Here is a 20,645-nt window from a genome sequence, read left to right on the forward strand (position 1 = left end):
AAAACATCTACCAAGGCTTTTTAAGAATGCAAACTAAACAATCCCTATTGGAAAATGACGTGTCTCTGCCAAACTTAAACAAAGTGTTTGTTTTACTTGACTCTAAGGACCAAGTGATTAATGAGGTCCATACAATGAATCCACTTAATCTATGCTGTACGATTTTGTGTGCACAAAGATAGAACAGGTTTTTCTTGAAATGGTAGAAATGTAAAAAAAAAGAAAAAAAAGGCGTTACAGCCTGTTAAAACAGAGTGCGCAAAACCCTTGAAGAATCATTACAGGCTGTTTCTGATCAGAGTGTGTCTAGCAAAGACTTTCCAGAACCAGAATTACAGGTAAGCATTTTTGTGCTTTAGTTTAAGAATTATTGATAGTTTATAATTATACACAAACACACACACAAACACACACACACACACACACACGCACACACACACACACACACACACATATATATGTGTGTGTGTGTGTGTGTGTGTGTGTGTGTGTGTGTGTGTGTGTGTGTGTGTGTGTGTGTGTGTGTGTGTGTGTGTGTGTGTTTGTGTGTGTGTGTGTGTGTGTGCGTGTGTGTGTGTGTGTGTGTGTGTGTGCGCAAGACTGTTATCACAACAAGAACTAGTCCCCAAATGCACATGAATTAATGACTACACCTGTGAAGTCTGTCTAATCTGTGTATTTGTTTAGTCTATTTGGGGTTATTCTTAAACATCTATTAGATTTTCACTGACAGCCCAAATTAAGCCTTGTTTTAGCCAAGCCATCTATGTTTAGATGTCTCTTTGTAACTTGAGGATGCTGGGCAATGGAAATGAAGATGCAGTTCTATATTAATAATAGTTGTCAGGCAGGAAATGGTCAATCACAGGTGCAAACAGGTAATCCAGAAGCATAGTCGGGAAAAAGCCAGATGGTCGATGTAGGCAGCAGACATTGTAAACTATAGAACAAGGCAAGGATAATACACGGAATGACTAGACCAGAAACTGCTTTGTGAAGTACAGGGTTAATTTAAGCAATGTCTGTGAGTGTGTGCTGTTTATATAGTCTGTGTATTCAGTTCTTGAGCAGCTGCCATCTGAGAACTGGAGCAGGTGTGAGTGTGTGATGCATAACAGGATTTGTTCGCCAATTTGTGGTTATTAAGCGATCTGTGTGGACTAGATCGTTGGTGATTGTGACACTCTTAGACATCTTTTAAACACACAGAAAACTTTTGTTTTTATTTACAGATTCATACGTAATAATTTTAATAAATTCATTTTTAATACTGTTAAATACTGTAGTATATTTCACACAGGCGTCGCGGAGGCGCAGTGGGTAGCACAATCGCATCACAGCAAGAAGGTAATTGGTTCAAGCCTCAGCTGGGTCAGTTGGCATTTCTGTGTGGAGTTTGTTTGCTCTCCCTGTGTTTGCATGGGTTTCCTCAGGGTGCTCTAGTTTCCCCCACAGTTCAAAGACGTGCTATAGGTGAATTGAGCGAGCTATATTGTTCGTAGTGTTAGTGTATGTTTGTGAATGAATGAGTGTGTATGAATGTTTTCCAGTGATGGGTTGCAGCTGGAAGGGCATCCGCTGCATAAACATATGCTGGATAAGTTGGAGATTCATTCCATTGTGGTGACCCCAGATTAATAAAGGGACAAAGCCAAATGAATGAATGAATGAATATTTTACACCTCAATATTGTTGCTGCTAATGTCATGGGTATAATTGATCAACTACTCATGCATGAGTGTATCTGATGACAGATCAAAATAAATGCGCTCCACAAACTGTTGTAATCATAGCATCTCAGTGACAGTAGTCATTGGTGTAATCCCAAGGACACTGACGTTTGCTTCACGGACAGAGAATAATCAGATCGCTTATTTCTTACATATTAATACTTAAATTCCATAAAGCTGCTAACACCTATCAAAAGATTGTGAATAGTTAAACATCGCAATCACCGCTGCACACGCATATTGTTAGCTGATAATACACATCTTATGCTCAAGCCAAAAGCGAAAGTACAACATGTTTAAACTTCAATTTTTAACAACTTAAATTCGGTCAAATGTTGAGCTGCACAGAGAAATTTTTTTTTAACTTGTCTATTGTCTTGGCTACTTAAAACAAAATACTTTTCTTTATGGTGATCTTCATACTTTAGCTCCTCCGCACTCTGCATTCCAGGACTCTGACATTTAGCAAGTGCATACAAGTTCTGCATTTCCCTGTTTTTTTCTTTGCACAGGCACCATGGATCCAAAGCAAATGTTCAATTACGTGAAATCTCCTCCAATAACTAGTATAGCATGTCTCGGTATGAAAATTTTACACACTACACAATCATAATCTTTGTTCTAGATAAATGGCATGTACTGACTGAAGTAACTTTTTGACTTGTTTGTATTTCAGTGATCACAAAACTCCTATTCCTGGCTCTTCCCATTGCCCAAATTGCCATAGGTGTGTTGCAGTAAATGTAAGAACTGTGGTTATTCCTTCGTTATTATCATCTATTTAAGTTGCCGTTATGTTATTTATCATCACAGGCGCAGTGTATCTCCAAGAATGTCCCCAGCAGAGTTATATCCCAGTGTATGTGCTGGTCACTGGAGTGTTCAGTGTGTTTCTGGCCTTGTTGACATGTCTGCCCTGTTCTAAAGAGCCAGAGGAGGGAGGCAACAGAGCTTTCGGCATGGCCTGCAATGTGTGGAATGCTCTGGTTTCTACTTTCCTGGTTTGCTGGGTGATCACTGGTAAGATTCACTGGTGGGAGGAATAGGTCATTTAATGTGTTCATAGGTCTCTGTCAGCTTCTGTGCATTGTCTGGTTAATCCACTACAAAGTTACTACCCAAACAAACAGCAGATGTTCTGTTTGGAATTTTGTTTAATTGAATGGTAGAGGAACAGCATTCTTCTGTGTGTGGGCTGCCCGAAATTTGAGTGTGAATATGAACTTTTGTTCAGTATGTTAGCTTGACAATAGCCTCTTTCACACATACAGACTTTTCAGAAAAAAATACCGGTAAATTGTTGTAAAGAGATCACGCACAAACAGACCCTTTTCAAAGACTATAGATATACAAAAGCAGTTCACTCGCATTATTATGAATGAGGAAAAGTGCAATGATCAGTATGACTGCCACAGCAAGGGAAGTCCTGTTTTCAGGTTGAAATCACCAATCATTAATCTTTATATAGTCATGTTGGTCTGTGAGGGAGAGATCTGTATAGATTCACTTGTTCATTTTGACCAGCCGTCAATTGGAGAATATTGTGCGCTAACGTTGATTTTAAACAGACATCACATATTGTGTCCTTCGTGTCTTCCCCTTCGCTATGGGTTCTGTCTCAGTTTTTCCAGTTTACCACATCTTCTAGTTACAATTGAAAAGCCTTAAAGGAGATTGGTGTCGAGTCAATCTTTGTGCAAGGCAACAGAGCTTTCGACATGGGCTGCAATGTGTGGAATGCTCTGGTTTCTACCTTCCTGTTCTGCTGGGTGATCACTGGTAAGAATCACTGGTGGAAGGAATAGGTCATTTAATGTGTTCATAGGTCTCTGTCAGCTTCTGTGCATTGTCTGGTTAATCCACTACAAAGTTACTCGCTAAACAAACAGCAGATGTACAAACAGGAGCAAGCTGGAAATAACATGATTTAACATGTAATTAGGGTTTAAGCAATAACAACAATAGCACAGGCCCCTTCACTTTTCAAATTAAAGAGCCTGTTAATCTCTTTATGGCAATTTATCATAATCTTTATGTGTGAGAGGACTAAACTAAACAAAAAATTATTTTATTGTGAATGCTGTACATGTGAATTGTGTCTTGTGTTTCAAATGTTGTAATATGTTAAAATGCTTTTAAATGCTTTTGTCATGTGTTGTTATAATGTCATCTCAGATTTTAAAGAGATATTTCAACCAAAAAATAGAAATCATCTGCCACTTGTTCTAAACCTATTTGAGTTTCATCTGTTGAACAAGAAACAAATATTTAAAGAATGCTGAAAACCTATCACATGTACTGTAAATGTCATGGTATTTGTTTTTCCTAATGGATGTCAATGCTAACGATTTTCAGCATTCTTTAAAATATCTTTTGTGTCCATCAGTATAGATAAACATATTTATTCATGTTTGGATCCACTTGAGGGTGTGCAAATGGTAAGAAATGTTTAATTTGTTTGGGAGAACGATCCCTTTAAGAATGAATATGCAAAGAAAACTAATCAGGCGTGAGAAATCAAACAATGAGTAACTTTAACAAACAAAGAAAAAATAGCAGACAAAGTAGAAATCAACGAAGAAAAAGTAGAAATCATGACAACAGGAAACTAACACAGGACGCTAAAATGAACAAGCTACAGTATAAACTAGACGTGACACATATGGAGAACAAAAACAATAAATAAAGAAATGTGCAAATATATAAATAAATAAGTAAATAAATGCATGAATTCCTGCATAAATAAAACAATAAATAAATAAGCTAATAAATAAATAAATGTAAATAAAAATCTGTAGATTTCATCATAAATAAATAGATAACTAATTAATAGCATAAGCAGGTAAATAATAAAAAAAATTACACTATTGTTGGGGGAAGAAGAAAATGCTAAAACTTTATCCTCCTCCCTTTCAAACGTCAAACATTCATTCTTGAACGTAGTTGTGTATTTACTTTTCCTCAGCTCAACATGCTAATGAGAGGGTGTCTGTCAATCATCCGAAGGCAGTCTTTATGCTGTCATTGGTTGTTCATTAGAAAAACTTAGCATTCTATTTTTTTTATATGATTGATAGACACCCTTTCATTAGCATGATGACCTGAGGATAAATAAATACACAACTACGTTCAAGAAATCAATAAACGTTTAAATGGGGGGAAACAACTTTAAGTTTAGCATTTTCTTATTCCCTCAACATTCGTGTAATTTATTTAAGTATTTAACTGCCCGCATAAGTATTTATATATTTATTTATGCCGAAATTTGTGGATTTTATATACATTTATTAATTTATTTTTATATTTATTTATTTATTGTTTTTGTATGTTACCTCCTCCATAGTCACATGCTAAATAATTAAATGTAAATAAATGTTTTTAAAGTTGTTATTATAAAAATAAATCATGAATATATTTATACAAATTGTTCAATAATAGATAAACTCATCATGACAAGTTCAACTGAAGTTTAACATAATTTTTAATTTTTTTTTAACAGGCAGTGTGTGGATTTACTCTATTTACCCTCCTAATTACAACACAACTGTGGCTGGAGTTCCCTACTGCGATAAGACCCTCTACTTGTTTGCATTCTGGACCACCACCCTGGGCTACATTCTGATAGGTTTAGCACTGTTAATCGGCTGCTGCTTTTGTGTATGCACTTGCATTTGTGGCTTAGCCAAAGCTTAATTAAATGTGTGGGCCATTGTAATGGATATAAATTGCAGAGCTCTTGTTGGTTGGTAAACTAAACTGAACTTGAATATGTTTACAACTATTATTTAACAGTTAAAAGTCATTTGGAAGTACTTGGTATCATTTTGAGGATTGAAATGTAAGACAACTGACGTTATTATATATATTTTTTGTTTACAATGAATGTCAATTTTGTTTTACTATTTAAGATTGTTGAAAGATGAATGGAAACTGAATAAATGACATTTTCATGACTCACCAATTTTAAAACAAATTTAAAACCAAACATTCTTCAAGCTTTTGATAATAATTTTTATCACAAAATTGAGGATATTTATATTGTAATAATTCAAAGTAAATAACAGAAATGTGGCTAAGAAAACATCCATTAATGAAAATTAACTGGTTTGCCTTATAATAGCTACAAACATATACTGTTTTGTTACACTAACCAGATTTAACCCTTTATTTGTAATTAAACTGTGGTTTTAGAAAATGTAATCAATACAACCAAAAGCAAACATCTGTGTATTGCACATTCACGAAGTTTTATAAACTAATTTTGATCTATTAGGTTTGTATTTAGAAAGCATATCTGTAATGTATTGAGGTCCTAGGCTGTTTAGTGATTTATAGACAAGTAATAACACTTTAAATTAAATATAAACCAATCAGATTAATCCAATCCTACAATAAATAGCCCATTTCACCTTACTTCCCTTGTCTTCGTTTAAGAAGAATGCCCCGTGCACCCCATCTCCCCCTTTTCCAGGGGGAGCTCTCGAGGCCTGCCTGATATCGGACCCTCCTTTTATGCTTAATGACCAGGCGGGAGCCTTGGGCTAAATTATTTTCAAGCTAAGGGTTCTCTCTAAGACAGTGTGCCAAACCTGCAATTAGTATAAATCAATATTCAAGTGTGAACTCTTGAACCTATTTTTAAATAAGCAGACATTAACAAATCATAAACACTGTATGTACTGTACTGTAAATTGCATTAAGCCTCCAAAACTTATTCTGCAATTTTTAAAGAATCAATTATAGAATGAATTTGCAAAGGGAGTGCCATGAAGAGAAGAAACTGTAAAATATATAAGTAACTTTGACCTCTGCTGTTCAGACACTGGCATGACGGCATCTATTGCACTAAACAGGGAGGAATGAACAAAGAGAGCTCATTTTAATCACAAATCAAGAAACGAATAAAAACTCAACTATTTAGTCTCCACTTTCCTTCCTAATCTGCAATTGCCTCTCTGGCTATACCACTAACTGTACTTTCGCTCAAAAAATAAAAAATAAAAAAAAAACTTACATTAACCTATACAATGCTTTGCTTCTTAGATTTTACACACCTAAAACTTGCCTATAGCACTTATTCATTGTTACTCTTATAGTTGTGCAAATTGCTTCCTTGTCCTCATTTGTAAGTCGCTTTGGATAAAAGTGTCTGCTAAATGACTAAATGTAAATGTAAATTATTAGCAAATTTCTTTTAGGAAGACATACTGTAGACATGCCTTTATTTAGAAATGTGAGCCAAATTTTCATATAAATGCATATCAACTGAAAAGTTGGAAAACATTCATTCAATGCTTTCACTGAAAAAAAAAAAGATTTCTGCTAAGTAGTTTTTAACAATTTATATGGGTTGAATTTAAACAAACAAATTAAATTTTGATTAAATTCAGCCCAAATAAATTGTTTACAACCAAAAAATTGTTTACAAACCAATATTTGAATCCTTTTATTTTCAATGTTGGATGTTCATAGACATTTAAACGTAGACATTTGAAAGAATAGTTTACAAAGGTTTGTAAAAATGTACACACCCTCTATGAGCTTCCTTTTTTGTTGAACACAATAGAGTTTTTTTTAAAAACATGTTAGAAGCCTATAACTACTGATGTATAGTTACAAAATGAAGGATTCCAACATTTTTTAAATATCTTCTCTTGTGTTCAACAAAACAGGTTTGTGACAGACGAAGGTCTAATAAACACAAACTATTCCATAGTGCCTTTAAAGCTAGTGATGTGACACCATTTATGCTTAGTTTAACGTTTTTTCTATTTAATGTTTACTTCATAAATTCATAACTTTTTTTAAATTAGCACAAAACAAAAAAACAAACAGTTGCACAAAAAAAATTATATATATATATATATATATATATATATATATATATATATATATATATATATATATATATATATATATATATACATACAACAGTTCTATCTGGTTCTCGAATCTGATTGGCTGAAAGCCATGCGATATTCTGCAATATCAGAACTCCTACAGCCTCTTTACCCTTTGTGTATTACTCCGCACACATACAGCCAGCAAAAGTCAGAAACTACAGATCTAAAGTTTAAAAGATGCTTTTAACTGTTTTAACAGCTGTTTTACTCAGCTTATGATTTGAATCCAATGCGGAAGAAAGTAGTTCCTCATACAAAAGGGTTTTTGAGACTCTCCATGTGTGATTTTGTTTTTATATACACAATTATGCCGTCAAACTGTTGTATAAACGCAATATCACACTCGTAGCAGTGCAATATGGCTGTATATTGGCACTGATGGGGGCACTAAGACACTCCCCTGCGGCCTCGTGCCAACGCACGCCACCCGCCACTGACGATATACAGCCACATCGCACTGCTACGAGTGTGATATTGCTCATATATATATATATATATATATATATATATATATATATATAGCTGAAGTCTGAATTATTAGCCTCGCTGAATTATTAGCACCCCTGTTTTTTTATTTTTTTGAAAAAATTCAAAGGGGTGCAAATAATTCTGACTAAACTAAACTAAAATAAATAAATAAAAATTTTAAAAGGAAAATGCGAAAAGATTTACGATACACATAAAAAGCCAACCATGCAGTGTGTAATAGCAAAAAGGTTCTGTATACCTTAATACAAGCAAGTCCATTGTGAAAAGCATTACAAGTTTAGGCTATTGTGAGAGGAAAGAAAAAAAAGATGGGGGGGGGTGCAGGGGGACCTTTTAAGATAGGATATAGGATTAAATATCCTATCTCTTCTTGAACTTCTGAGAGTAAATTTGATGTTTTCAAGCTGAATAAAATACATCACGTCTTTGATTCATCTATTACACAGGTGTCAAACTCAGTTCCAAAAGGGCCGCAGCTCTGCACAGTTTAGTTCCAACCCTAATTAAACACACCTGATCAAACTAATTGAGTCCTTCAGGCTTGTTTGAAACCTACAGGTAAGTGTGTTGGAGCAGGGTTAAAACTAAACTGTGCAGGGCTTTGGCCCTCCAGGAATTGAGTTTGACACCCCTGATCTACTATGTGTTGGGCGCTCAATAGAGAAGAATTAAACGCCTTGCCAATAGTGTGGTGAAAGCAATTAGTCTGAATATTTCTTCTTTAAGTACAATATTTTCAGGGGTTCCAAAAATTGCCAATAGGGCTTCGGGTTTAAAAAGGAAACCATACATGAAACTAACAATTTAAAACATATATTTTCAAAACCTACCTAGATTTGGGCTGAACACAAACATGTAGGCAGTTGTGGCTGGTGAATTTCCTGTTACTTTTTAAAAGAATTGTACTGAAATCAAACTTCTGAAGACTTGTTTTATTTCTGTTGTTGGTTTTAGTTAAGACATGGTGAATGTAAAAAATATTTTGAGGTTCTGTCCTCAGCAAATTACAATCATACACTGATCTCATTGATAAGGAATTAATTGTGTCCTTTGCTTTAAATTTGACTACAACTGAGAGGCTGAAACATGTTTCAACTGCAGCATTACACCAGAGATTACTCAAGAGTTTTTTTGAGTCACTTAGGAAATGCTGGAGATTCTTACTTCAGACAGATAATACCAGCGTTTCACCATTTTCTTTATAAAGTTAAGGTGAAGGCCAGAACACACAGTAAACAATGATGCTGTTTAAAACCTGATAGAAGGTACAGGAGTAAAATCTGAGGTAAGAAACCATTAATGAACGTGTATTATAGATCTCTGTGTTCCACTTTAATAAACTCTGTTGTTTAATGCCACAATTAATTAATAACACTATTGTTAAGTTTAATGTTTCGTATTTTTTATCTCAAAGAAGTCTTTGTATTTATCCAGCAACTGTGCTTTACTGAAGATGGACAAATCAAAGCCATCACCTTTTTTGACACCACTTTTAGGTGAGAATCGTGTTTAAAACTTGTTTCTCTTGTATCTCTGCATATATCAATGTCTGATTCTATATTGATGTAAAACAATAATAATAAAATGCTTGTCTGAACAATCTTACAGTGATATTAACTCTTGTTGTCCTGGGAGTTTTGACTGCTGCCATTGGAATAGGTAAATTATTTATATGCATTTATATACCTCAGCACTGTTGTCTAGAAATGCTGTCACTGTAAATAAATAACAGCAATTTAAAAACATATTTCATTGTAATATATTGACACATTGTACAGTAAGGAAACATATTTGTTTTATTATAATATCTTTTTTAGGAGCCAACTTTCTAAGAGACTGTCCTGTTCAGCCTAACATCCCCGTCTACCTCATAGTCTTAGGCGTATTTGTTTTGCTGGCTTTGATTGGGAGCCTGGGCTTACTGTATGGTCTACATGCTAAAGACACCTATGAGATGCTGCTGTTGTCTGCGCTGGTCATCTCCGTCAGCTTCATACTTTACCTGTTTATAGTCTGCTGGTTCATCACAGGTGAGTGCCGAGAATTTGTCAAATGAGAATTACAGGAGAAGCGGTGTTACTTAAGTAGTTGCTTAAATTACTTTTCTGCTGAAAAATGCCAAATAAGGGATTTACTTAGGTAACATATTAGATATGTTTATGTATAATCATTCATTCATTCATTTTCTTTGGCTTAGTCCTTTCATTTATTCAGCATATGTTTTACACAGCGGATGCCCTTCCAGCTGCAACCCGGTACTTGGAAACTTACATTCACACACATACACTACAGCCAATTTAGTTTATTCAGTTCATTCATTCCTATAGTGTATGTCTTTGGACAGTGGGAAAAACTGCACCCAGAGGAAACCCACGTTGAACATGGGCAGAACATGCAAACTTCACAAAGAAATGCTGACTGACCCAGCCGGGACTCAAAACAACAATCTTCTTACTGCGAAGCGACAGTGCTCAAAATATTTTGCTCAAAATATTTATTCGAAATGAGCTGAAATAACACAATTCTTGACAGTTTTTTGGGACAACAAATTAGTTTTATCAGTTTGTGTTGGGCCAATATGAATGAATTGTGTTGAAACCCTATTTTTTACAGTGTCCAGCAGTTGCCCTAAATACTAGAAACTAAATACTAAATACTACAGAAGAGTAATATATATTTTGCAGAACATTTCTATGTTTCACCTAAAGAAGAATATTCATAATTAATAGACAATTGTTTATGTCTAAGTAAAAATATAATAATTGAGAAATTATTTCATGACAAACGCATAAATTCAGAGAAGCAGAGTAATTGCAAAATATTCAGATATCATAACTTAATTTCTCAAATAAAGGTTTTCGAGAACTCAGGTTCAGATTCAAAGAACTAAAAGATTCTATCATTTGTGGATTTTTAATACTGAGTCAAATACTCTGAGTAAGCTACTTTTCAGAACAAGTAATTAGAAAAGTAATTTAAATACAATTTTATTTATTAATTCATTCATTTTCTTTTCGGCTTAGTCCCTTTATTAATCCAGGGTTGCCACAGCATAATGAACTAGGACGGCGATGCAGTGGCACAGTAGGTAGTGCTGTCGCCTCACAACAAGAAGGTCGCTGGTTTGAGCCTTGGCTGGGTCAGTTGGTGTTTCTGTGTGGAGTTTGTATGTTCTCCCTGCGTTCGCGTGGGTTTCCTCTGGCTGTTCCGGTTTCCCTCACAGTCCAAAGACTTGCGGTACAGGTGAATTGGATACAGCCTAAATGTCCATAGTGAATGAGTGTGTATGGCGGGGTTTCCCAGAGATGGGTTGCAGCTGGAAGGGCATTTGCTGCATAAACATGTACTGGATAAGTTGGTGGTTCTTTCCGCTGTGGCGACTCCTGATTATTAAGGGGACTAAGCTGAAAAGAAAATGAATGAATGAATGAATGTTGGGACAGGCGATTGTGGGAATGTTAATTCACAGTTCACTTACAACACTGAAAATAATTATGTCTGCAAAGTTGTAGCAAACAACGTATTTGGGTTAAATTTAAACAAACAAATTTAATAGAGAAATGTCCAACCTAATTTGTTTGATTAAATTCAGCCCAAGTTAAATGCTTTTATCCATTTAACTTAAATAAATTTAGCAGATTCAAAGAATCATCTTTGAATTTTTTTTCAGTGAAGGGATGAAAAGCGAAAAAATCAGATGTGAGGAAATATTTTGCTCAACTAAAATGTTTTCTCTGTGTATTGCAGGAAGTTTCTGGATATATTCTGTTCATCCCCCAAGTTATGACCCAACAACTGAACAGAATTACTGCAACAAAACTCTTTACCTCTTTGCTTTCTGGTTGAATACAGTCTGTTATAGCTGCCTACTAGCTATCTTGTTTCTTTGTAGTGGATGTACAGTGCTTCATATATGTGTAAAACCTAATTTTCAAAGACCACCTTCAAACTCTCAGTTAGAAGTGTGAGATTATTTCTTTTTGCATGTATCATGATTGTATTTCAAGTCCATTCAGAGGACTAATGTTTTTACTAAGAATCAAACCCATGGTCTTCATATCCTCTATCCTGTATCTTCTACCAGTGTAGGGGTACAACAAAAGTAATGTTTACCATGAACTGATTTGACATAATCAATATAGTTGTATAGTTCTGTGTTTAAATGCACATCATAATGAAGACCTGATTGTAACTTGGAAATCATTGATGTTAATATGCAGTATATTTGCAGTGTAAAATATTAACAACATTAATATTTTATAAATTAAAGATTCTTTTAAAAGGGGGTTTGTCCTGTTTCAGTTTGAGTTTGCTTACTCAACATTTCACCAAAGGAAGTGTTTCAGAGCTTCTGGGCAAGTCTGTAAACCACAGAACTGTGAAAACATACTGCTTGACTAAGAGCAACTGCGCAGTTTAACTTGGATGTCTTATTCACATCTTCTTTATGGAGGTCATTCTGCTCCTATTTAAACGTCTAGTTTCCCCCACAAACGTGTCAAATTAAAAAGAGAACTTTATCAGTAATTAATTAAGGAGCTGCGGAAGATGGAGATGACCGAGACTGCAGCCAGAAAATCTTTCATTGGTAAGAACGCCAGCAAAGCTCATGATGTAAATAATATAACTACTAATAAACTACAAACAATAAGAAAGCTTTGTTCTTTTTTTCAGTGATGATTAACATGATTGCATGGATGATTTTAATATCAGCTACTGGATTAGGTAAAGAGCACGTTTTGCATCTTCTTTCTCAGTAATTCATTATTTTATCAGTCTGGAATCCCATGAAGGCTTGTTTTTAACTAATTGTGGGTATGTTGATTCACAACCAATTAAAAGGGACAATTGTTTTCACACTACTGGAAGACATATTTGAGTTTTGTCTTATTTCTGTTTGGATAAATGTTTTAGGAGCAATCCATTATCATGAATGTCCTGTTCAGCCCAAACTCCCACTCTATGTGACTGTGATCGGTGTGACTGGTCTGCTTTCACTGCTGCTCATGTACCTGAGAAACTCTCTAGATGATTGTCTGTTGGCTCGCTTGTGCAGTGCCGTAAGCCTGATGCTCTACATGTTCATTGTGTGCTGGTTTTTTACTGGTGAGGAAAACATACGTTAGGCTGCATTATATACAGTTGAAGTCTGAATTATTAGCCCTCCTGAATTTTTAGCCGCCCTGTTTATTTTCACCAATTTCTGTTTAATGGAGAGCAGATTTTGTTGATAATAGTTTTAATAACTCTTTTCTAATAACTGATTTATTTGATCTTTGCCATTATGACAGTAATAATTTTTTTACTATATATTGTTCAGGATACTATTATTCAGCTTAAAGTGACATTTAAAGGCTTAACTAGGTTAATTAGGTTAACTAGTCAGGTTTGGTTAATAAGGAAAGTTATTGCATAACAATGGTTTGTTAGACAATCGGAAAAAAACAATAATGACCTTAAAATGATTTTACAAAATTAAACACTGCTTTTATTCAAGCCAAAATAAAAGAAACAAGACTTTCTTTAGAAGAAAAAATATTATAGGAATTACTGTGAAAAATTCCTTACACTGTTGAACATAAATTGGGAAATATTTAAAAAAGAAAATAAATTCACAGAAGCGCTAATAGTAATACTGACTTCAACTGTGTATGAATGTCCTTTTATGAACATTTTACTAATATTTAGTGAAACGTGTCAACAATCATCTCTGTTGTTCTTTCAGGAACCTACTGGATTTACTCCATTTATCCTCCCAACTATGACCTGACTAGTACTGGAGACCACTGTCACAGAACCCTGTATCTGTTTGCATTTTGGTTTAACAATCTCTGCTTTATGTGTGTGTCAGTAATATTTGTTTTTTTCATGTACACAATTTTATATAACTGTACTATTGTTTTATTTACCAATAGAACTGAATGTTAAGCTGCAAACCACTGTAAAGAGTTACTAGTTAAAGTGATATTTCTACCTTTTTTAAAGTTGCTGGAATAACAAGTATTTATGTGGATTTGTTACAGTGCTCAGCATATATGAGTACACCTTCACAAATCTGTCTTTTAAATAATACTTTTAATAGGAAGCTATACAATATTATATTTGTGCATATACACAAATAAGCCGAATCTGGAGCTTATCTAACAAAATGACTGAGGATAAAGGTCCAAAAACTAGTACAGACAAATTTGTATGTAATAGAAAAATATTGAATTAAAATTTTAAAAAGAGTAAAAATCAAGAGAAGCAAAAATGACAAAATTTGAAATTTGAAAAGTTGAAATAGTTTTTGCATTTTTTTTTACTTGTATTTAATTGTTTTATCTTTCAATTTCTAAATATGTCCGGTGACTAAAATCTTATTTTAATAAATATATCTGTTTAATAAATCTGTTTTGTTTAAATGCTCCAAAATACATTGGCTATATTCACAGAGAAATGGAGAAAATAATATGTTTTTAAAAATGGAGTGTACATAAAATATGTAATTTATCCTGAATGTACCAATTTTACGTTACCATTTTCAGTTTTTTAAACATTAACATTGTTTGAAAGTTAGAAACCAAGTTATGTTCATCTACCTAAAACATGATATAATGATATAATTTAACACAAATGCAAAATGCTTACCTCATTTACAATGACACCAACGTATGATAAAGATTAAATATTCCTTATATATATATATATATATATATATATATATATATATATATATATATATATATATATATATATATATATATATATATATATATTGCAATGTTAATAACTTACTGTGAACAACTGTAACTGTCAATATAAATTAAAATTATATATACAAAAGTGCTGAATTATTCAATAGTGAGCAGTAAATAATATATACTGTAATATTTTCCGCTGTATGAACAATTCATGAGAGGTTTGTCAGCAAGGAGGTCTGTAATAGGTTGTTAGGGTCATTTGCCCCGCCCCGACACTTACGCGAGGTCACAGTTTGTCCTGTCACAGCGCCCGTCCCAGAAATGCCATTATTCCTGCATGGAGGCAACAACAACAACAATTCTTCGCCAAAACTACTTCATATTTTAAAAACAGGCTGTCTATAGGACAATATCTAGTCCTTGCTAACGAGACGGTTGGTTGTCATGGCTGGTAGGTAAACATTTAGTTCAATGTACAGATACAGGCACTCCGCGCGGATCTGCATTTAGTGCATGTTACCTAAATGTTTGGCATGTGCAGGTAACTTGATCTTGCCCCCAATGCAGTCTGTTTTACGAGTTGAAAGAACAAAGCTGAATTGTTTATGTTGAAGTCCCACATACGTTTTGCAAAACCATAATCACAAAGTTTTATGTTGAGCAAAGTTAAATGAAGCCCCCAAACGTATCAGCGCGGTGTTTTGAAGAGTGTTTGTTTTGTCGCGTAACGTTAATTTTGTCATTTTTGTTTCTTTTACTGTTTTGGCATAACTGCTGTCATAACATTTGTCATGTAACTTCTGGTTAAGTCGCGGAGCTGGTGGCAAAATGCTTGCAGGCACGGGAAATGGCTTACTGTCCGTACAGTGGGTTTCCAGTCGGTGCCGCCATTTTGACTACAGGGGGCGCCATAGTCACTGGTGGGTGGATGCACCTGTTTAATTTTATTGTGTGTGACACCATGATTCCAAAGCATTTAATCAGCCATATATGACAGCGTGTTTCCTGTTAGAGTGATTTTTGACATTCCTTGTATGTTTTAGGCTGTAATGTTGAGAATGCCTCTTATGGTCTTACCGTATGTGCGGAGAGAACTGCGATACAGAGAGCGGTCGCAGAAGGCTACAGAAGATTTACAGCCATAGCTGTCACATGGTAAATCTTATGTACAAAATGTTCGTGAAATGATCATATGTTGTCAGCAGGACTGGTTCCAGTAGTAAATTTTCCAGTAAGGGTACAATCTACAATCCCACGAGGCACTGGGCAGTTAAATTACACAATTGAGGGAAAAAAAACAAAGTTATTGAATATATATATATATATATATATATATATATATATATATATATATATATATATATATATGTATGTATGTATGTATGTATGTATGTTTAAGAGTTATTGAAAGATATCCATATGTTTGCATGTTTTATCAGAGTTACAAGTATTTCAGTCTGATTTTATTGGGGATTTGTCATAGTGCTTTATGGCATTGTTTAAAGCTAAATAGCTTTGGTGGAACAGTGCATTATTAACTTTCTGCGTAAATATAAGAATTGGTTTTAAATAAAGTTTTATAAATGTGCAATATACAATCATTTAACAACTGCAGAGCAATTATTAGATGGTGTCAAAAATACTTTTTTGTTTAAAACTTTACCTCTGGAGCACAACTCTATATTTGTTTTACTGAAACATTTCACTTTGATTCTCTGAGAAATCGCTGAGATTTTAAGTTTGTTCATAAAAATGATCTATCTTTTCATCTGACCAACAGTGATATCAAAGATAGTTTTGTGGGACCGTGCGGAGCTTGCCGACAGGTATTAATGGAGGTATGGCTGCACACCTATTTGATCAAATATGTCAGTTATTACTCTTGTATATAACGGTCATTGCCCTCTACCTTTTTAATTTTGTTAATTCTTTTTTTTATTTTCATATTTTTCCTCACCTACCTTACATCTTGTCAGTTTGGCACTGAATGGGACGTTTACCTCACTAAGCCAGATGGAAGCTATAGGAAAACCAGTCTCAGAGATCTCTTGCCTTTAGCTTTCACACCGGCTCACCTGCAAAAGAACTGAGCGCAATAACCCTTTTGGTTTTTATGTATTGGGATTTGATTTGCTCTTTGATCTAAAATGTGAAGAATGTGAATTTCCTTGTAATATATGCTTGAGGAGTTTGCCTATTAGCTATAACTGGCCTGTGTTGATGTTAGGGCCCAAACGTGAAAATTCTCTCATCGTTTACTCACCTTTTGTTTCTGTTATGTGCCTGGGGGTGTTGCTTTGTTGTTCCCTCTACCCCTTTCTGTTTTTATTTGCTGTCTGCTATCCTTTTTAAGATCTTAAGCTATCCTTCTCAAACCTTAATGTGTTTCTTTCTTCTGCTGAACACAAAGAAGATATTTTGAAGAAATCTGGAAACCTGTAACCATTGTTTTTTGTAGCATTTATTTTTCGGAAGATAAAGGTTACAGGTTTTCAGCTTTCTTCTAAATATCTTTTGTTTTTAACAGAAGAAAGAAACTCATAGAGGTGGGGAACCACCTGAGGGGGAGTAAACGGTGCATTTTCATTTTTAGTTAAATCCTGCCTTTAAAGTCCCTATGAACTGGAAGCTGTGGTCGTTATTCTTTTAATACTCTGCCGCAGTTCCTTGAGAAGCTGAATATTAAATGAGAAAACAGTGGGTGTCTTTGTGTTTTCCGCTGCAAGCTGATTGGATGCAGTAAAGTAGGCATTTTATTCATAAAGATGGGGAAAGTGTTTGAGGAGAGTTATTACAAGATACCTCCTGCTCACCTTTTCTGTTTGTTGTCAAAACTGACCGTTGCAGCAGCATGGTTAAATATGTAAGCCACAACCAATTCCTAAGATATACAAAACCTGACAATTTAACTGAAAACCAACAGGAAGTTCATTTTCAGATTTAAATTAAAGATTATAAGGGCAAACTATTTTTCATTTTCTTAATGAAAGATGAATTGTTCACCACAAAACTAGCAATGTGAACTACTGTAACAAAATCATATGGTGAGTTTTGATTTCTTGGGGACTTTTAAGGCCATTCCTGTCACAACATCACCACTAGAGAGCACTGCACACCCTGAAATGTTCTCAAGCCTGTGTTCAAATCCAGTCCATGATAATGGCCAATGATTCCAGTGTTCCTAGTTTTGTTGAATATCAGCTACATAGACAAAATAAATAAAAGGTAAAGGTTATTTAAACCTGTAGAGTTATGCTTTGTTTTTTTTAAATATTTCAACACATATGCTTCTGTTGTTTTTTAAGAAAGTCTAAACCAGGGGTGTCCAAACCAAAGAGCTTAGACTCACAATCATGATTCTGTGCTCTTTGTCCAAACTCAGTCCTACAGGGCCTGAATCAGAAAGAGCTTCAGAATCAGAACGAGCTTTAATTGCCAGGTATGTTTGAGTAATTACACATACGAGTCATTTGTTTTCGTGACAGAGCTTCTACAGTGCAACAGAATGACAGAGGCAGGACAAAAACAGATAATAAATATATTTTAAAAATAGAAGTAAATATTGAATGCAAATATACAAATGGACAAGTGTATGTGCAGGTATATCACTCTATACAATGTTATATGTACAGCTGTTATGTGCAAATTGTAAAGTATGTTAAATAAATAAGTGTTTATGTGTACAAAAAGTTGTGATGTTTGTTTCACAGTTACTATCATAAGGTGTTTATGAGATGGATTGCCCGAGGGAAGAAACTGTTTCTGTGTAAGGCTGCTCTGGTGCGCAGTGCTCTTTAGTGTCTACCAGAAGGTAAAAGTTTAAAGAGGCAGTGTGCTGGGTGTGAGGGGTCCAGAGTGATTTTGGTAGCCCTTCTGCTCACTCTGCTTACAAGTAAAGTTCTTGGGCAGTAGGGAGGGTTGTACCAGTGATTCGCTCAGCAGTCTGAACTATCCGACGTAGACTTCGGAGGTCATATTTGGTAGCTGAGCTAAATCAGACAGTTATTACAGTGCAGAAGACTGCTTCAATGATCGAAGTGTGGAACTCTATTAGCAGCTTATTTTGAAGGTTGAACTTCCTCAGCTTATGAAGAAAGTATTTATATTGCATAACAATAGATTGAAACTGTTGAATGTTTGACACAAAAAATATAAATTGATGCATTAATATTGTTCAGAGATGTGTAAAAAAAATGGTAACATTTGGTAATGTTTGTGACTGACAATTCAAATGTGTTCTGCATTAAAAGCCAGGTAAGGCTCAATAGAATATATATTTTTATCCTATAGTAAAGGCACAGTAAAGTGATCGAAATTAGCAGTAATGTACTTAATATTTTCAAAATATGTAAAGTGTAAATGTACAATGTTAAAGATATAATTGGTAAAGTTTAATATAATGTTTTTAAAGAAGTATCAGGGTTTTTGCTAAATTTTAACCATAACAGTTTTTTCCAACTATGAAAAACTATTTTTAACTATTAATATTAATTCTGAATGATCATGTGACATTTCAGTAATATTCCACAATATTACCATTTTTACTAGTCTTCAGTCATGATGAACACAGGAGACTTTTGTCAGAAACTTTTTTTTACATTCTAAAAATGAAAGGTTCCAGTGGTGGATTAGCAGTGATGAAGCCGTAGACTAAACATTATGCCATAAAAATCATTATGGATTCCAAAAAGAACATTTCGACCTTCATCTTTATTTTTTATTTATGTGAAGAAGCATTTTAGATAAATATCCAAGAATGTTTGGTGCAATGTAAAGATTATGTAGAGGTTAAAGCTGCTTTATTTCGTGTTTTCTTTGTATTTATATTGTATTGTGTTGTAACTGTAAACTTTTCAAACATAAAAGTAACAATGGATAGCATCTATTTGGACAGAGTGATTTTAGACATTAGAGCACTGTAGGATTCATGAAAAACAGCTTGATAGAGACAGTTTTCCAGTAGAGAGAGAGTTATTGGTAATCCCTGTGACCCTGGTGCCCGGGGCTGTTTGAAATTCTCCTCACTATGAGGCAGAGGGGCCAACATACTGTTCTGTCACATGGGAACAACACTCACACATTGTTCCCTTAGTAGGCTGTGAGGGGAAAGTGAACATTATTAGTTGGCAGGAGAGCTACAATGAAAAAGAACAAGTCTGTTTTTTTAGCATTAATTCACCAAACTAAAATAAAAAATTAAGAAAAGGTTTGACTATGCAATACATTACAGTTTATTTCATGATATAAAGTTGGTCAAACAGACTACACAGTGCTATCAGTCTGACATTTTGCAGAAAATGCAAACTTATTTGTACACTAATTACATAACAAGCATATGTGTACATACCAACACAGTAAAAATTGTATAAAAAACAAAGAGAGAAAAAAAATGTAAAATGAAATCTATTTGCATAAAGAAACCACCATGTGCTCTTAAAGCCTGTGGCTTTTGCTACACTTTAACGATTTTTTATTTTATTTTTTATTTTCTTTCTTTTTTTCTGGGTGCTTAACAGTAATATTATTGTTTTTATAAGATTGTGAAACAGCAGAAATATAGCCTATCTTTTCTTTTTTCTTTTCTTTTTTTGGTGGGTGCGCAACAGTATTATTAGCAATTTGTTTTTTAAAGATTGTGAAACAGCAGAAATATAGATTGATTACTTTAGATTATCAGTTGTCTCTGACACAGTTTCCTTTGTTACAAAGTACAGACGACTCACACCGAGGCTTTATGACATGATGGTTGTGCAGTAAATGTTATTGCGCTTTTTAAGTCGTGTCTGAAAAGGCGCATTTATAAGTATTTTTTCCGTATTTTCCATCTAGGAAAGTGTATT

The 20,645-nt window shown here is 34.3% G+C and overlaps 3 protein-coding genes and 1 long non-coding RNA gene across 9 annotated transcripts in view; 3 read left to right on the plus strand and 1 right to left on the minus strand.

The window, feature by feature from the left end:
• Positions 1-272: 272 nt before the first annotated feature.
• Positions 273-5,683, plus strand: LOC141375344 (transmembrane protein 272-like). Of its 2 annotated transcripts, none has more exons than XR_012383239.1 (5): positions 273-338; positions 2,243-2,311; positions 2,407-2,457; positions 2,544-3,509; positions 5,230-5,683. XR_012383239.1 is itself a non-coding variant. In XM_073908331.1 (5 exons), the coding sequence occupies exons 2-5, from the start codon at positions 2,248-2,250 to the stop codon at positions 5,421-5,423; spliced, it is 516 nt and encodes a 171-aa protein (XP_073764432.1). In that variant the 5' UTR covers positions 273-338; positions 2,243-2,247; the 3' UTR covers positions 5,424-5,683. The 2 variants fall into 2 exon arrangements, 1 of the variants encoding a protein (XP_073764432.1); XM_073908331.1 differs by having other exon boundaries at positions 2,544-2,750.
• A 3,208-nt stretch (positions 5,684-8,891) lies between these two features.
• LOC103911370 (transmembrane protein 272) lies at positions 8,892-14,798 on the plus strand. 3 transcript variants are annotated; one of them, XR_012383240.1, is made up of 8 exons: positions 8,892-9,407; positions 9,557-9,618; positions 9,731-9,781; positions 9,940-10,152; positions 11,870-12,710; positions 12,797-12,847; positions 13,037-13,228; positions 13,848-14,798. XR_012383240.1 is itself a non-coding variant. In XM_073908333.1 (5 exons), the coding sequence occupies exons 2-5, from the start codon at positions 9,576-9,578 to the stop codon at positions 12,088-12,090; spliced, it is 528 nt and encodes a 175-aa protein (XP_073764434.1). In that variant the 5' UTR covers positions 8,892-9,407; positions 9,557-9,575; the 3' UTR covers positions 12,091-12,764. The 3 variants fall into 3 exon arrangements, 2 of the variants coding, with proteins under 2 accessions (XP_073764434.1, XP_073764435.1); XM_073908333.1 differs by lacking the exons at positions 12,797-12,847; positions 13,037-13,228; positions 13,848-14,798 and having other exon boundaries at positions 11,870-12,764; XM_073908334.1 differs by lacking the exons at positions 12,797-12,847; positions 13,037-13,228; positions 13,848-14,798 and having other exon boundaries at positions 9,240-9,407; positions 9,537-9,618; positions 11,870-12,764.
• Positions 14,799-15,113: 315 nt separating this feature from the next.
• On the plus strand, positions 15,114-18,494 carry zgc:103586. 3 transcript variants are annotated; one of them, XM_073906512.1, is made up of 5 exons: positions 15,114-15,346; positions 15,615-15,725; positions 15,849-15,960; positions 16,586-16,643; positions 16,782-18,494. In XM_073906512.1, the coding sequence occupies exons 1-5, from the start codon at positions 15,319-15,321 to the stop codon at positions 16,893-16,895; spliced, it is 423 nt and encodes a 140-aa protein (XP_073762613.1). In that variant the 5' UTR covers positions 15,114-15,318; the 3' UTR covers positions 16,896-18,494.
• A 1,002-nt stretch (positions 18,495-19,496) lies between these two features.
• Positions 19,497-20,645, minus strand: part of LOC108190658 (uncharacterized) — a 51,940-nt gene continuing 50,791 nt past the window's right edge. The window contains exon 6 of the long non-coding RNA XR_012383243.1: positions 19,497-19,901. This is a non-coding gene — a long non-coding RNA (uncharacterized lncRNA). The remainder of the gene's footprint in view (positions 19,902-20,645) is intronic.

The sequence above is a fragment of the Danio rerio genome, chromosome 7 (genome assembly GCF_049306965.1).
Source record: "Danio rerio strain Tuebingen ecotype United States chromosome 7, GRCz12tu, whole genome shotgun sequence".
In the NCBI taxonomy this organism is placed as follows: Eukaryota; Metazoa; Chordata; class Actinopteri; order Cypriniformes; family Danionidae; genus Danio; species Danio rerio.

Coding starts and splice junctions, on each gene's coding strand:
- LOC141375344 (XM_073908331.1), top strand. CDS start 2,248: ATGGATCCAAAGCAAATGTTCAATTACGTGAAATCTCCTCCAATAACT. Junction 2,458..2,543: donor CATTGCCCAAATTGCCATAG/GTGTGTTGCAGT, acceptor TTATCATCACAG/GCGCAGTGTATCTCCAAGAA. Junction 2,751..5,229: donor GGTTTGCTGGGTGATCACTG/GTAAGATTCACT, acceptor TTTTTTTAACAG/GCAGTGTGTGGATTTACTCT.
- LOC103911370 (XM_073908333.1), top strand. CDS start 9,576: ATGGACAAATCAAAGCCATCACCTTTTTTGACACCACTTTTAG. Junction 9,619..9,730: donor TTTTTTGACACCACTTTTAG/GTGAGAATCGTG, acceptor ACAATCTTACAG/TGATATTAACTCTTGTTGTC. Junction 9,782..9,939: donor GACTGCTGCCATTGGAATAG/GTAAATTATTTA, acceptor TATCTTTTTTAG/GAGCCAACTTTCTAAGAGAC.
- zgc:103586 (XM_073906512.1), top strand. CDS start 15,319: ATGTTACCTAAATGTTTGGCATGTGCAG. Junction 15,726..15,848: donor AGGGGGCGCCATAGTCACTG/GTGGGTGGATGC, acceptor TGTATGTTTTAG/GCTGTAATGTTGAGAATGCC. Junction 16,644..16,781: donor GCCGACAGGTATTAATGGAG/GTATGGCTGCAC, acceptor ACATCTTGTCAG/TTTGGCACTGAATGGGACGT.